The 17,252-nt window shown below is 38.8% G+C and overlaps 1 protein-coding gene across 1 annotated transcript; it reads left to right on the top strand.

The window, feature by feature from the left end:
• Nucleotides 1-10,379: 10,379 nt before the first annotated feature.
• LOC308641121 (polypeptide N-acetylgalactosaminyltransferase 1-like) lies at nucleotides 10,380-12,343 on the top strand. The gene has a single exon (XM_081279393.1). The coding sequence runs from the start codon at nucleotides 10,553-10,555 to the stop codon at nucleotides 12,230-12,232; it is 1,680 nt and encodes a 559-aa protein (XP_081135519.1). The 5' UTR covers nucleotides 10,380-10,552; the 3' UTR covers nucleotides 12,233-12,343.
• The last annotated feature ends 4,909 nt before the right edge of the window (nucleotides 12,344-17,252 follow it).

The raw sequence follows: 17,252 nt of genomic DNA, 5'->3' as shown, positions 1-17,252 counted from the left end.
CGACCACCTTCAATTTAACCTTTTAAATCCTTCCAGTTATCATCTATACTGAACTTTTAAATGTACTTTTTCACCACCTACAGCTTCACTATTTTAAACGAGGCTTAGATTCTGTTTAAATCGCTTAATGTTAGTTTACATGGCTGCCCTTCAACCAAAGGCTTTTTTTTTTCTCCATTAAGAAGCTTTGTCTCAATCTGCCATGTACAAATACCTTTTTCTTCTTTCTTCCTTTCTCAAGCTTTTAAATTAAGTCTAGTTTCCTCAAAATCTTTTTAAATGGCATTTTACAACCTTTTACTTTACCACACAGAGATTATCTCATCTAGAAACATTTCTCTTTCCTTTAACCTTTTATATTAAAAAATATTTCCACATCTTGAATCTTTTTATATCTCTTTTTTAACCATTAACCCTTTTTATAAATTCACATTCTGAAACAACCCTTATAAAATTTCTGATTTAGACAAATTACTCCACTTTAATAAGATGAAATAATTTCATGTTTTTTAAGGTACTATAATATTGTAATTGAAACCCAACTGAAACTTCTTATACTTTTTGTATATAAATTACACCTGATAGAATCTTAAGACTTAGTAACCTTGTTTCAGCAAAGACACAGACCAAAGCAACATTAAACTTTTTTCTATTTACCAATTTATGAAAACACACATAATGTTTAAATATATTACTTTATGGAACTTAATAAGAGCACTTGATTTTATATTTAGTAGTTGATATTTCAACACTTTAGCTTTGTAAATTAATCAGATGTCGGTAAAAACCAAGATCTTAGACAAATGTAATAAACAGAACTAGCCATCTCTTTCTTGTTGAAGAAAAATCCTTCTACAGGATACCATGATGGTCCCATTGATATACTTAATAACTCGTCTTTAAAAAGCCATGGGCTACATTTTTGTATTGTATCAACATATGTCCTAGCTGTTCTTGGTCTCACTGGGGTGCCTCCTTTCTCTAATAATTTCTCTTCCTCGGAGGCGAACAACTTCAAACCTTGAGTCAACCATTTTCCCCAGTTTGCCTGAGAAAGTTCTAAGAACAGGCAACTTGCTGTCTAGCACAGAGTCACACTTGATTAATATTCATTGATTGATTTTCCAGATGGTGGGGATACAAAACTCAGTGAGACATGGATTCTGCCCTCAAGGAGCTTAAAAAATATATCAGTAGGGAAAGATTAACAGTCAGCACATAAATAATGATTACATAGTAGAGAAAACAATAAGGGCCATAAACAGGGTTCATTGGAATTCAGAGGACAAGTCAGAGGACAGAGAAAATGTTTTTCATTTAGAAGGAGATGAGTCAAGGGAAACTTCCTAAAGCAGGTGGCACTCAAATGGGTTATGTAAGAAGGAATTAGGATTTAGACAGGCAGGGTGACGGAGAACAGTGGCAGTTGGTAAGGCTCCAAGCAGACAGATGACCATGAACAAATGTCAGAGTACTTACAGCACCTCAGAGAAGAAACTTTACCTTACCAGTGAAATTTTATCTGCTAAGGACTGAAAGCTATTAGTGACTTCATGGACATATTTGATGCCCACAAATACTTTGTTTGGTCTATGCAGTTATTTTTTAAGGTTGAAGTTGAGTGCATAGGGCATGAATTTCTCATCTTGTTTAGTCAACACAATTTTCTGTATAAATCACTCTTCATTCTCTTCCAGTTATCTGTTAGAGTCTGTAAACAATTCAGGATGGCGCCTGGCATTTTGCCAGAGAAATGTTAGAGTCCATAAACAAGTCTGGATGGCGCCTGGCAAAATGCCAGAGGGAGTGGTTTGTGAAGTAACGCCAGCGAGCCATTAAGTGTGGAGATTCCTTATTGGTTGACTGCTGTATCTAGTTTATGCTAATTAAGATAAGCTGTGTGGAATGTATAAATATCATTCCGTCCTACAATAAATGGCTCCCACTCCTGCTGTATCAATGTACACAAGTTGTTCGTCACCCCGGGGTTAGTTTGCTGCAGCCGGACTGCGACAGTTATCCAGCTGACATGGGAAGGACTTGTGTTTGAGAACGTGGAGCTAAATCCCTTTCTTCATTTTGCTGATAAGAAAACCAAAGCTCAAGAAAGCTAAGTGAACCCCTTGAGGAAGCACTGAGAGTTAGTAGTGGAACTTCACCTAAATCCCAGCCTCCCCATGTCCTGTCCAAGCTTCCTTTGCAAAGGGGCTGACTCCCTTGGGCAGTCAGCCCCTTTGCCAAATCTCTGATTGGGAAACAGGTAAACCCATTTTGACTTGCTTTTCTTGGAGAGAAGTTTTCATAAAGGAAAAAGGAAATAGCCCAACGTTTCCAAAGAAGTCAGAGGTTAACGTGATCCCTTTATCATTTTGCCTAATCCTGAGTTGAGGCCCTCAGTGGCAAGAAAGTAGAGTGTCTCTTTCTTTCTCAGGAATGCAACTGCTTCCTGAAGTCAACCTGACGCAAAGCACTTTTTAAAATGGGGCCACGGTAGACTCGGGAGCGCCACCTGGTGGCCTGCATGAACTCAGGTGGAAAAGAAAAGGGATTGGAGATGTTTCAGGTGTCTGGGAAGAGAAAATGAAATAGTTCCAGAAACACGTGGTGTTTTTTCAATTAAAAAAACAAATGAGCCACATCCCCAGTCCCCCATCCCTTTTTTTGAGATAGGGCTTTGCTAAGTTATGAGGCTGGCTTTGAATTTGATATCCTTCTGTCTCAGCCTCCTGAATCTGAGATTACAGGCAGGCGCCGCTGCACCTGGATCAATATATTTTTTATAAATATTCTTCACTTTAAAAAATATGTGTTGACTTTATTACAAATTAATAGCCTAACTACTATAAAAGAGGTGGGGAAAGAGAATTATCTTCATCACTTTGAAAAGTTATTTCATTATACAATCTAAGGGTAATGAGTATGCAATACTGTATTTTATTTAGTAAATTTGAGTATTTCCAGGGTATAGGTTAGAAATTGTGAACCTACTGTTTTATAAACAGATGACCATGAGCAAATAAGTAACTATATTATGAACAATTTACTGTCAGAGAAGCATTCAACCAATAAATGTGGAAGGAATGATAGAAATGAAAAGTCACCCATTGCAAATATCACAGTAATAATTGTTTCAAGCAAGTATCAGCATATGCTAAATATGCATAGAAACATATTTACATAGTCTCAAAGTAACTCTCCAAAAGATGATTATAAATTGTGTGTGTGTGTGTGTGTGTGTGTGTTACTGGGGATTGATCCCAGGGCCTCACGCATGCTGAGAAAGCACTCTACCACTGAGCTACATTCTGTAGAGTTAAAGCATTGTGTATGTGTGCAGCTGTTGGTTTTGGCAGGTCGGATCAGATAGACAATAAAGACACTCTCTTTATACAACTCTATACAGATAGCATTTATTTTAGTAATAATATGGGTACAAGAACAAAAACAAAAGTGATAGGTAAAAGAGAAAGAGAAGAAAATACATCATCAGATTAGGGAAAACACCAACATCTGAAGTCATGAGGCTGGGGAGTCCCAGGGCAGCTTTTCAGGGTCCAGACTGGGAAATCCTCATCAGAGTGTCCTCTCCACAAGTGAGACTCCAAAGTCATTCCAGAGGGGTTCCTTGAATACAAGTTAGTACACAGAAAGCTCTGTTCTAACAACCCGAGTAATCTAGTCATCCCCTCCAGGACACTTAATCCCCCCAAGGACTGGCCAGATCTCCAAAGAGAGAGAGTGATACCCTTGAGATAAAGGAATGAGTCTGTGTTCTCACGAGTGAGCCAAACCCACGGATAAATCAGCCTCCTTTAGATGTTCCATCAACAATGTACAATGGTCAAAGCAGGCACATGGACAGGGGAGTTCTTTAATATTTTCCTAAGCCCCTTACATACCCAGTCCTTTTTAAAATATATAGAGAGATTTATTTTTTTAATTGTAGTTGGACACAATACCTTTATTTTATTTATTTATTTTTATGTGGTGCTAAGGATCGAACCCAGTGCCTCATGCATGCTAGGCAAGCTCTCTGTCACAAAGCTAAAGCCCCAGCTTAAAGTTCCTTTGATTTTTGAGACAGGGTCTCACTAAATTGCCCAGTCTGACCTAGAACATGAAATCCTCCTGCCTCAGCCTCCTGAGTCACTGGCATCATTATTGACATGCACCACTGTGCCCAGCATGAGGATTATTAATTACAGTGAGAACTGTGATAACTTCACAATGAAGAAACCTGGCAGTTACCACAAGTGACCAAGGTTTCTGTCACCAGTAATGAAACAAACAGCATGAGCCTCCTGATATGATGCAGTGAGAAATACATGGCATCACTTATGCAGTATCCTCTCCAAAAATGCATAACCCGAATTGAATCATAAGAACACACAGCCAAGTCCGAATGGAGGGATATTATGCAAAATAACTGCTAGTGTGCTTCAGAAGTATCAGCATTGGATCATGGGTTATAAAAAAGACATTACAGGTACAAGTTTAAAAAAATCAAATGAGGTCTGTCAATAATTAATAGAGTAGGCATGTCAACTTCTAAGTTGTGTCCTGGTATTGTGGCTATGTGACAAATTAATATTTGGGAAATTAAGATATATATATATTTGGGAAATTTAGGTAAGGAGTGTATAATAATTCTTTGTATTGTTTTTGTAATTATTTTGGTAAGTCTAGCAGTAATTTGAAAAGTTAAAAAATAAGCAAGAATTATTGATCCCCCAAAAAAATTATTGATCATTTACTGTATGTTAGGAACTTTATCACATGAAAATTCCTCAAGAAATAAAGAGCCTTACATTGGAGAAGATATGAATGGTATCAAGTCACAAATCTGAGTATTGTCCTTTTACTAGAAACCTAATTACTCTTTTCCTTTACTTCTCACATATTTTAATCTTAACTAATTGATTTGTTCATTCATTGATTCATTGATTTTTTTTCTTTTTTCTTTTCTTTGATACTGGAGATTGAACCCAGGGCTGTGGAGGCTGCCCTTGAACTCAAGAACCTCCTACTTTAGCCTCCAGAGTCACTGGGATTAAAGGCACATACCACTGGACTTGGCTCATTGACATTTTTAAATTAATGTAATATGGACCATGTAGTGGCACATGCCTGTAATCCCAGCAGTCTGGGAGGCTGAGGATTGCAAGTTTGATGCCAGCCTCAGCAATTTAGCAAGAACTTGTCAAAGGGGTGGGGCAAGGGAGGACAGGCAGGCTGGGAATTAACCATAGCTAAGACGTAGAGCATCCTGGGGTGCCAAATGTAAACAGAAAGAAAGGACTATGGACTAGACTTCATGCTGGCACTGCAACAATGAATAAAACAGACATGATCCTCATCTTCAATAAACTAAAAGGGGATGTAATTAAAGAATTACAATACAATATTGCTTTGGTTTGAATATGAGGTGTCCCCCAAAAGCTCCTGGGTTAATGCAGGAATTTTCTGAGGTGAAATGGATTGTGAGAGCAGTAACCTAATCAGCCCGTCCTGGTTTGAATGGACTGATTAGGTGGTAACTGTAGGCAGGTGGGGTATGGCTAGAGGTGGGTCACTGTGGGCGTGACCTGGAAGGGAATATGGCCCCTTCACCCTTCTTCCTCTCTCTGCTTCTTGGCTGCCACGAATGGAACAATAGGCCCTTCTGCCACCATGCACTGCATCACCTTGGGCCCAGAGAAATGGACTCAGCCATCTACAGACTGAGACCTCTGAAACCATGAGCCAATATAAACTTTCCCTCCTCTAGGTTGTTTTTGGAAAGTATTTTGGCCCCAGAAATGCAAAGCTAACACACGTATAATTAAGTGCTCTGGTGTGCTAAGCAATTTCAGGCAGCATAACTAGAGAGCCACACTATCTCAGTTCAAATCAAGTCCCCACCACTGGCTATGTGAGTGTGAAAAAGGATGACTTAGTCTTTCTGTGCCTCAATTTTCTCATGTGTCAATGACAATGACAATAGCAATACCTACATCATATGGTTGTGAAAATTAAATGAGTTGATTTTATGAAGTCTTGAGAACAGTGCCTGGCACCTCATTAACAGTATGAAATAAACGGGTATCCATGGGTGGTGGGGGCATCTATCCTAGATGTATGGAGAAGAGAACTAATTAGGGGGGGGGGGGAAGTTCCAGATTAAGTGACATATAAACTGAGACCCATAAGACAGAATGATCAGCCTTTGCAGGGACCCAGAAATGAAATAAGGCAAAAAAATTTGCAGAACTGAAAAATGTAAAATGATCAGAGTAGGAATGGTGAGAAATGATGTGGGAGAGGTCGTTAGGTGGCTTTTGTGATGATCCAAGTAGGAGATGGTGGGAGGTTGAACAAAGCAGTGCATAGATTTGAGATATTAGTAGACTGAATCAGTTTGCTTTTTACTAAGATAAGAAAGAGCACTGAGAGGAGAAATTTTTAACAGATGTATGGAGATATAATTCACAAACATGCAATTCATTCTTTGAAGATATACAATTCAGCCGGGAGCGGTTGCACACACCACATACCTATAATACCAGCGGCTCAGGAGGCTGAGATAGGAGGATAGCAAGTTCAAAGCCAGCAAAAGCTATATGCCCAAGAGAAATGAGAGCATATTTCCACGTAACAACTTGTACACATATGTTCTTAGCAGTATTATTTATAACAGCCAAAAAAGTATCACAACTAAATACCTACCAACTAATGAATGGATTTTTACAAATGTGGTATATCCACACAGTGTAATCTTGTTCAACCATAAAAAGGGGCAAAGTACTGAAACATGTTACCATGTAGATGTGTGAGAGAAGCCAGTCACAAAAGACAGTGTTATATGATTTTATTTATATGAAATGTCCATAATAGACAAATTCGTGTAGAGAGAAGACTCGTGGTCACCTAGGATTGGGGGGGTGCAGTTTGGGGAGAAATATGGAGTGACATTGTTGGATACGGGATTTTGTTTTGTTGTGTTCTAAACATCTCCAGCCATTTAAAAAATATATATTTATTTTTTAGTTGTAGTTGGGCACAATACATCTATTTTGTTTATTTATTTTTATGTGGTGCTGAGGATCGAACCCAGGGCCCCAACAAGAGGGGGCAAGGCGAGTGCTTTACCACTGAGCCATAACCCCAGCTCCTCCAGCCTTTTTTATGTTTTGAGACAGGGCCTCACTAAGTTGCTTAGGATCTTGCCCAGTTGTTGAGGCTGGCTTTGAAGTTGTGTTCTTTCTGCCTCAGCCTCCTGAGTCTCTGGATTACAGGCCTGCACCATTGCACTGGCAATATTGAACATCTTTTCACATGCTGTTTGGCCATTTGTGGATCTTTGAAGAAATGTCTACCATCCTTAAGTTGGGTTATTATTATTGAATTGTCAGAGCTTGTTATGTATTTTTATATAAATTCCTTACCAGATACATGATTTGCAAAACTTATCTCCCATCCTTTTCACTTTATCTATTTTTTCTTTAAATTTTATTTTTTAGGTGGTGCTAAATTGGACCCAGGGCCTTTTCTGCATGCTAGGCAAGTGCTCCACCACTGACCCATATCCCCAGCCTCCTTTTCATTTTCTTGATGGGTTCTTTCAACATGCAAAAGTTTTCAATTTGATAATGTCTATGTTTTCTTTTGTTGCTTTTATTTTCAGTGTTACATCTAAGGTATCATTAATTAACTCAAGGTAACAGAGATTTACACTTGTTTTCTTCTAAGAGTTTTATATGTTTAACCCTTACACTTAGGTCTTTAATCATGTTTTTTCTTTTCTTTTTGTTTTTGGGGTACCTGGGATTGAACTCAGGGGCACTTGACCACTGAGGCATATCCCCAGCCCTATTTGTATTTTATTTAGAGGCAGGGCCTCACTGAGTTGCTTAGCTTCTCGCCATTGCTGAGACTGGCTTTGAACTCGTGATCCTCCTGCCTCAGCCTCTGAATCAATGTTGAATTAAGTTTTGTATATGTTATGAGGTAACAGTCTAAAGTCATTATTTTGCATATAGATATTCACTTGTCCACACTGATGGATTTTGATAGAAATTGTATTGAAATTCCTGCCAGGAAATGCAGAGAAGACAATCTAGGAAATAACCCTGAGGAGACCTATTAAGCAACAGCAGAGGAAAACTGTTACTAAGAGTTTGAGAAGTAGTCAGACAGAATAGAAAAAATCCAGGAGAGTGTTATATCAAAGAATTCAAGAAAAGTAAAACATTCTGTAGAAAATGGAGAAGTTAACAACATCAAAATTCTTCAAGGACTCAAGCAGCATTAAAAAATGAGAGTATCCCGAGTTCAGTGATAAGGCTGTCACAGCAACAGGGCAAGGGAAGAAGCAGGCTGGGGGCAGAGCCCAGTGGGAGAGCATGTGCTTAGCATCTGTGAGGCCCTGGGTTCAATCCCCGGTACCAAAAAGAAAACACGGGGGATGGAGGGTGTAGAGCAAAGGAGCTGGGTGTAGTGGCACACACCTGTAATCCCAGCAGTTTGGGAGGCTGAGACTATAGGATCGTGACTTCAAAGCCAGCTTCAGCAATTTATCAAGGCCCTAAGCAACTCAGTGACACCCTGTCTCTAAATAAAATATAAAAAGGTCTGGGGATGTGACTCAGTGGTCAAGTACCCTTGAGTTCAATCCCCAGTATGAAAAAAAAAATAGCAAAGGTATGGTAGTGTAGGCCTATAAATCAGGATGTTAAGGTAGAGGGATTGCAAATTCGGGGGATTGTAATGTCAGCAATGTAGTGAGACCCTGTCTCAAAATAGAATAAAAAGGGCTAGTAATGTGACTCAGTGGTAAAGTGCCTCTGACTCAATCCCTAGTACCAAAGGGAGGAGGGAATACAAGGCCTAGAATAACTGTCTCTGTGTCCTACTTCCTTTGTTTCCCCCTCTCTTCCTACCTACCCCATCAGCTCAAAAAACATAAATGTCACTTTACAACCTTTGCAAAGGTTCCCCAACTTCTTCCTAACATTAAGACAGCTACACACGAAACTGAAACCAAAAGAAACTGGGTAAATGTATTCTATCACCCATGTCTTCATTTCCTGAGGCCCACTGCACAGTTTTTAAACGGGGCCAACTCAGATTACTTTTAAGGCATATGGGTCTAGAGCTGATTTTCTGAACTTGTTTTCAGCACAATAAGGCATTCTCATTTTAAACACACACACACACAAAAAAAAAAAAAACCATCATGCTTTCTTCACCTGCTCAAAGATGCAGCCCCACCATCCCCATCTCCCTAAAAGCTTTCTGCAGCCCACTAAAAATATCCAATGTTGACAGATGCAAGCTATCAATACAGAGACTCAAGATCCCAGGGTGAGAAGTGGCCAGAGGCAAAGTCTTGATAAACAGCTCAAATTGGCTCTTACTCCACAGGTGACCCCTAGTTTATCTGGGTAATTGTAAAGGGCATTTTACAGCAAATCAATTAAATGAAAATCTTTTAAACCCTTTTTAAATGGGGGAGAAGGGGGAGGGTGAAGAGGGCCAACCTTTGTAAGCTAACAGGTGATTTTAATTGGAACCAGCAGTGTTATACCATGTTTTTGACCCATTCGGTAAAGGCAGAAAAAGAAATCAATAAATTTCCATCAGCATTTGCCCTCCTGGAGTCTTATAAGTAGAATGGAGACACCAACCCCAGTTAATGGCTTTATCAAGCACCTCACTGATTCTCTAACAGAATTAAATAGGTTGCAGGTCTCTCTCCCTTGTCCTCTACCATTGAGATTCAAAAATGCCCCAGGCTGCTGGGTGCTGCTTGGTAACACATCAGGTCCCACATCAGGTCCCATCCTACTCTTTACGTACACACTCCTATCTCTATCTTGGGCCCAACCACCACAGAACCTTCCGGAACAGTCCTGGCTCAGAGACGTGAATTCAGGCACTGGCCCTTTATTAAAAGAAAAACACAGATATTCCAAGTTTTACTCCTGGCAGTAGATCCATAGAGAATTCACGGGGCCTAACAGTTGGACAGCTTGATTTCAACCACATATTAGTTGTGTAATTTGGGGTAAATTACTTAACCTTTCTAACCTGCCATTTCTTCATTCATATCAGGGAGAATAATGATACCAACCCCTTAGGTTGTTGTGAGATTAAATATTATTGTGTATCAATATATTTAATGGTCCATGCAAAGATTTAAACAAGCACTTTATAGCAGAAAAATTTTAAATGGTATCCAACATATGAGAAAATACACTGAGTCGCCCGGTTCCGCCGGGTCTGACGAGGCACCACCGACAGTTCTCCAGCTTCAGACCTCCCTGGACACTACAGGTGGCTCCGCCCGAGTCAGGGGTGGCCTTCGGCACGGCCCGGGGTCGATCCGACGGCCTCCTCCGCGCGGAAATGTGGGAAATGTGGGACATGTGGATTTGGAATATTAATTCATTTGAAAAACTGCTTTGGGGGTGTGAATGTGATTTCTGATGAAACTGGATTGGAATAATTTTCATGATCTTTGTATATTTATATATATATATATTTTAAAATTTTGCATTTGACTTAAAGTGCCATGAGAAAATTTGCATATTGCAAGGTGGTCCTAGCCACCTCCTTAATTTGGGTACTGTTGGATATGTTCTTGCTGCTTTACTTCAGTGAATGCAACAAATGTGATGAGAAAAAGGAAAGAGGACTTCCTGCTGGGGATGTTCTAGAGCCAGTACAAAAACCTCATGAAGGTCCTGGAGAAATGGGGAAACCAGTTGTCATTCCTAAAGAGGATCAAGAAAAGATGAAAGAGATGTTTAAAATCAATCAGTTCAATTTAATGGCAAGCGAGATGATTGCACTCAACAGATCTTTACCAGATGTTAGGTTAGAAGGGTGTAAAACAAAGGTGTATCCAGATAATCTTCCTACAACAAGTGTCGTGATTGTTTTCCATAATGAGGCTTGGAGCACACTTCTGCGAACTGTCCATAGTGTCATTAATTGCTCACCAAGACACATGATAGAAGAAATTGTTCTAGTAGATGATGCCAGTGAAAGAGACTTTTTGAAAAGACCTCTAGAGAGTTATGTGAAGAAACTCAAAGTGCCAGTTCATGTAATTCGAATGGAACAGCGTTCTGGATTGATCAGAGCTAGATTGAAAGGAGCTGCAGTGTCCAAAGGCCAGGTGATCACCTTCTTAGATGCTCATTGTGAGTGCACAGTGGGATGGCTGGAGCCTCTCTTAGCAAGGATCAAACATGACAGGAGAACAGTGGTATGTCCTATCATTGATGTGATCAGTGATGATACTTTTGAGTACATGGCAGGCTCTGATATGACTTATGGTGGATTCAACTGGAAGCTTAATTTTCGCTGGTATCCTGTTCCCCAGAGAGAAATGGACAGAAGAAAAGGTGATAGGACTCTTCCTGTCAGAACACCTACAATGGCAGGAGGCCTTTTTTCAATAGACAGAGATTACTTTCAGGAAATTGGAACATATGATGCTGGAATGGATATTTGGGGAGGAGAAAACTTAGAAATTTCCTTTAGGATTTGGCAGTGTGGAGGAACTTTGGAAATTGTCACTTGCTCACATGTTGGACATGTGTTTCGGAAGGCTACCCCATACACATTTCCAGGAGGCACAGGGCAAATTATCAATAAAAATAACAGACGACTTGCAGAAGTATGGATGGATGAATTCAAGAATTTCTTCTATATAATTTCTCCAGGTGTTACAAAGGTAGATTATGGGGATATATCATCAAGACTTGGTCTAAGACACAAACTACAATGCAAACCTTTTTCTTGGTACCTAGAGAATATTTACCCTGATTCTCAAATTCCACGTCACTATTTTTCATTGGGAGAGATACGAAATGTGGAAACAAATCAGTGTCTAGATAACATGGCTAGAAAAGAGAATGAAAAAGTTGGAATTTTTAATTGTCATGGTATGGGAGGCAATCAGGTTTTCTCTTATACTGCCAATAAAGAAATTAGAACAGATGACCTTTGCTTAGATGTTTCCAAACTTAATGGCCCAGTTACCATGCTCAAGTGCCATCACCTAAAAGGCAACCAGCTCTGGGAGTATGACCCAGTGAAATTAACCCTGCAGCATGTGAACAGTAATCAGTGCCTGGATAAAGCCACGGAAGAGGACAGCCAGGTGCCCAGCATTAGAGACTGCAGTGGAAGCCGGTCCCAGCAGTGGCTTCTTCGAAATGTCACCCTTCCAGAAATATTCTGAGACCAAATTTTTAAAAAAAGAAAAAAATAAGGATTGACTGGGCTACCTCAGCATACGTTTCTGCCACATTCTTAAGTAGCAAAAAAGGAAAAGTGCTTTCCTCCTCTGCGGGATGTATCAGCCATTAAAACTCAGACTCCTCTAGCTTTTCACTAGCTGTGAACCAGCCTTCCTGTCCAAGGACATGAAACTGCATAGTAGTGAGACTGTGCACACTGATGTTTACAAGATTGAAAGAGTCTTTCATCAAGAATCATGGAAAAGAATATTCAGACAGTGAAACAGTCAACAAAATGTGCTTTCTGGAGAGCTGCACCTTTTATGGTTTGCTTGCACATCAGTAATTTCTGCTGAGTGTGCTGTCAATGAAGAGATTACCAAGATTTTTTTCCTGATTAGAACTGGTAGCCAGTATATTAAACATTGACATAAAAGCAAATGAAAAAGAACTGAAACCAGATACAGAATCATGAAAACAACATTTTTACATTAAAAAAAACTATATTAAACAGGGTTTAAACAAAATTAAAACAGAACTATGAGAAGTACAATTTGTTATAGTATAGTATCAAATTTCTATATAGATTTTATACCTCAGTGGGGAAAAATAACTGATTCCAATGACGTTCATTTTATTTTCATCTGTGATAGTCATGGATGCTTTTATTTTCCTTGGGGTGCTGAAAATGAGCTGGGAGAAAAAGCTCTTTGAACATAGTTTTAATTTCTTTCTACAATATTTTTATTTGATTTGTGGGCTGTTGGAATTGTGACTTTTAATTGCCTTCTAAAAAATGGAGAATTAACATGATGCCTGGTCTCAACTGAACAAGTTAGATATCTCAGTTGTTCTTGGGTCAACTGGCTTACAGTCTCGGTCTTCTGTCTGTTTCTCTCCCTCCCTCCCTTTTCTCTCTCATTCTCATTCTCTCTCTCTCCCTTCCCCGCCCCCTCTCTCTCTCTCTCTGTCTCTCTCACACACACACACACACACACACACACACACACACATTCTTACCACATTTTCACCTTCCTAACTTGATTCAGCTGATTATGCTTAATACCCAAGATTCATACTACTGTACTACAGATTTGTTTTCACAGCAATAAATCTTCAGTTCTTTATGATTTCATTTAAAAAAAAAAAAAAGAGAAAATACACTATCTCACTCACAGTAAGTACAATGCAAAATACAACTATACTGGGATGCTACTTTTCATATATCATGCTGGCAAAATCCCAAATTCAATAGTATATTCTAAGCCAGGCACAATGGCATATACCTGTAATTCCAGAAAGTTGGGAGGCTGAGGCAGAAGAATGGCAAGTTTAAAGCCAGCCTCAGCAATTTAGTGAGGCCCTAAGCAGCTCAGCAAAACCCTGTCTCTAAATAAAATATTAAAAAGGAATGAGGATGTGGCTCAGTGGTTAAGAACCTATCCAGGTGTACTGGCACATGCCTATAATCCCAGTGGTTCAGGAGGCTGAGGCAGGAAGATCACATGTTTGAGGCCAGCCTCAACAATTTAGCAAGACCCTGTCTCAAAATTAAAAATACAAAGGAGCAGGGATGCAGCTCAGTGGTAGAACATACCTGAGTTCAATCCCTTGTACCATCCCCTCACACTCAAAATGAGTGTATTCTATTGATGAAGTAGTGGGGAAAGAGGTATTCATTCATTGTTTTGGATGACTTGAAACAGCATCAGCCTATTAGGATTGAATTTCAAAATATCTAGAAAAAGTATATGTACATTTACCCATTGGCCCAGAAATACCACTAATAGGAATCTATCCCAAAATGCACCATCAAAAACTCAAAATGACATATGTACAAGTATGAACAATACTCATATTGGAAGTATTATTCATAATTGCAAATAATTGGAAACAATTAAAATGTCTATCAATGACTGGTTGAATAAGATATAGTTATATTGCATGCAATAGAACACCCTGAAATTTCTGAAGTTACAAAACAGAACTATATATACTGAAGTCAAGTGACTTCCAGGATATAGCAAGTAGACAAAATAAGAAGTGGAAAAAATATTTTTTATATATAAAGAATGACACCTTTTATGTAAAAAAAAAGAAGAAACACATACAAATATACATACATATTTGCTTATACTTACCAAAAGAAACAGTATAAAATAAATTTAAAACTAATCAGGCTAGGCATGGTGTCGCATGCCTGTAATCCCAGCAGCTAGGGAGGCTGAGGCAGGTGGATCATGAGTTCAAAGCCAGCCTCAGCAAAAAGCGAAGCAGTAAGAAATTCAGTGAGACCCTGTATTTAAATAAAATACAAAACAGGGATGGGGATGTGGCTCAATGGTCAAGTGGCCCCTGAGTTCAATCTCTGGTACCCCTCTCCAAAACTAATTAAAATAGGGAAGGACTGGCAGGAACATTATTGGAAGCAAGGTTTCTTTATATATACCTATAAGATTTTGATGTTGGAAACATAAATGTTTTATATATTCACAAATTATAATAAATAAGAGTAATCCCTAAAAACAAAAACTAAAAAGAATGAATTTAATGTATACAACAATTAAATATACATTTTAAAATATACATTTAAAAATAAATAATTATTTCAAGTGAATTTATTTTTTATTTTATTTTTTTATTTTTATTTTTTTAAATTTTTTAGTTGTAGATGGACACAATACCTTTATTTATCACTATGTGGTGCTGAGGATCAAACCCAGGGCCTCACACATGCTAGGCAAGCGCTCTACCACTGAGCCACAACCTCAGCCCTGTTTTTAATTTTTTGCATTTGTATTTTTTGATGCTGGAGATTAAATCCAGGAGCACTTCACTACTGAGCTACATCCCCAGGCTTTTTAAATTTTGAGACAGGGCCTTGCCAAGTTACTGAGGGTCTAATTGTCCAGGCTGGCCTAGAACTTGCAACCTTTCTGCCTCAGTTTCCTGTGTCTCTGGGATTACAGTATGTTTCATCATGCCTGACTTCAAGTGACTTTAGACCAGATCCCAGAAATGGAGGATTATATTCCAAAGACAACGCTGAAGAGAAATTTAAATTTAATTGGTTAGTTCAATTGCTAATTTTTTTAAATGTAATTTTTTAAATATATATTTTTTATTTACTTATTTTTATGTGGTGCTGAGGATCAAACCCAGGGCCTCGCACGTGCTAGGCGAGCGCTTTACCACTGAGCCACAAACCCAGCCCTCTATTTGCTAATCTTCATATTCATTTTATTATTTTAAAACTATTGGGAGATAAAGAGTACAAAGTTGCAGTTAAGAGAGGAAGAATAAGCCAGGCTCCCTTGAAATCCCAGCCACTCCAGGGGCTGAGGCAGGGGGATCATAAATTCAATTTGGCAACCCTGTTTCAAAATAAAAATAAAATAAAATAAAAAGGACTCGGGATGTAGCTCAGTGATAAAGTGCCCCTGGGTTCAATTCCCAAGACCAGAAAAGAGAGGGGTGGAGAGAAAGAATAAATCATAAGAATTTAAGGAAGTAGATATATTAGTTAGATTGATTTAATCTTTCCACATGATCTAGACATGTCATTGAATACTACATAATTACATACAATTATAACTTGTCACAAAATTAATTAATTCTTTTTATTTTTTGTGGTACTGGTGATTGAACTCAGAAATACTCTACTTCTAAGCTACATCAGCAGCCCTTTTTATTTCTTATTTTGAAACAAGGTCTTGCTAAATTGCCACTTGCGATCCTCCTGCCTTTACCTCCACAGTCACTGGGATTGTAGGCTTATACCACTGCATTAAACTAAGCTTAATTGATTAATTTTTTTAAAAAAATCTATCCAAGGTAGGAAGTTTTTTTCTTCCTTGCTTCCTTTTAACACAGCTGAAAAAAAAAAATGCTAAAACTTGGGGGACAAAAAGTTTGCCAAAATCTCACAAGGAACAAATAAATCCTAAATAAAGAAAAAGCAGAATTATAATGTAGTTTAAATATCGTGGTCTCTGTGTGCTAGGTGGGCAATGGTGACACACCCCATGAATTCTATCAGCCCTCACCTCTTGCCACTAAGGGTAATATTTTCCCTGTTACAATCCAACAGCATGTTAATATCCTGACCACACAACACACACATCTATTGGACGTGATCTGTCCTGGGAACTTCCCATTTGCAAATTACACTAGAGGAATTTTCATATGAGGAAGCAATGCTATCTAGTGTTTAATATCCTCATTTTAAAATGGGAATAAAATATAGCTTAATTCATAGGATTATGGTGGGAATTCAAAGGAAAAAGTCTGTATAATATTTAACACAGTTTGACACAAAGTAAGTGCTGGATAAATGTTACTAATAATAAACTGAGAATAACTTTAAGGACAGACAGGCAAATGGCTCATTCATCTGCATACCCTCAGAATCTATCACACTACCTAGTATCTAGTAGGAGTTCAATAAATGTTCACTGAGTGAGTCACTGTATCCAGGGGTCAGGGTGCATGAGGACATCCAGCAATAAATCATTTGCCCCAGGTCACCATGCCACATGGCTACTTCAAGGTAGAGCTTATAAATCTCTACAGTGTGGGGTGCCCTTTAAGTCTGTTGCCTCCTAAGTGTTTACATGGTGCCTGACTGGGCATAAGTCTTGGGGAGGAAGATTCAATCAAAGTTTCAAGTCTGATTCTATTCCAGCCAGAGCCGAGTGAGTGTCTGTCTCTCCTTTTCCCTGGGCCTGTCACAATCTCAACAAATAGGCTTTTAAATTAAGTAGTGATTTGGAATGTAAGTGAGTGCATTTAAGATGATAAGAGACAGAGAGATCCTAATGGCTGAAATATTTGTCATATCACAAGTAAACGGAGTGTTTCTGGGAGTCACTAATATAACTAATTTTTTCCAAATCCTCCTCTGCTCTGTGTGAGAAGATGAGGTCAGTGCAGGTTGAGCTGGCCCGGAGTGAGCAGCTGTCGGGGGACTGAAGAGAATACTGATGGATGGATGGCTGTTTTCCTTGGGAAACCAGAGCCCAG

This window comes from Spermophilus citellus (genome assembly GCF_964194105.1).
Source record: "Spermophilus citellus genome assembly, chromosome: 2".
NCBI lineage: Eukaryota > Metazoa > Chordata > Mammalia > Rodentia > Sciuridae > Spermophilus > Spermophilus citellus.
This window is presented reverse-complemented; position numbering and strand designations above follow the sequence as displayed.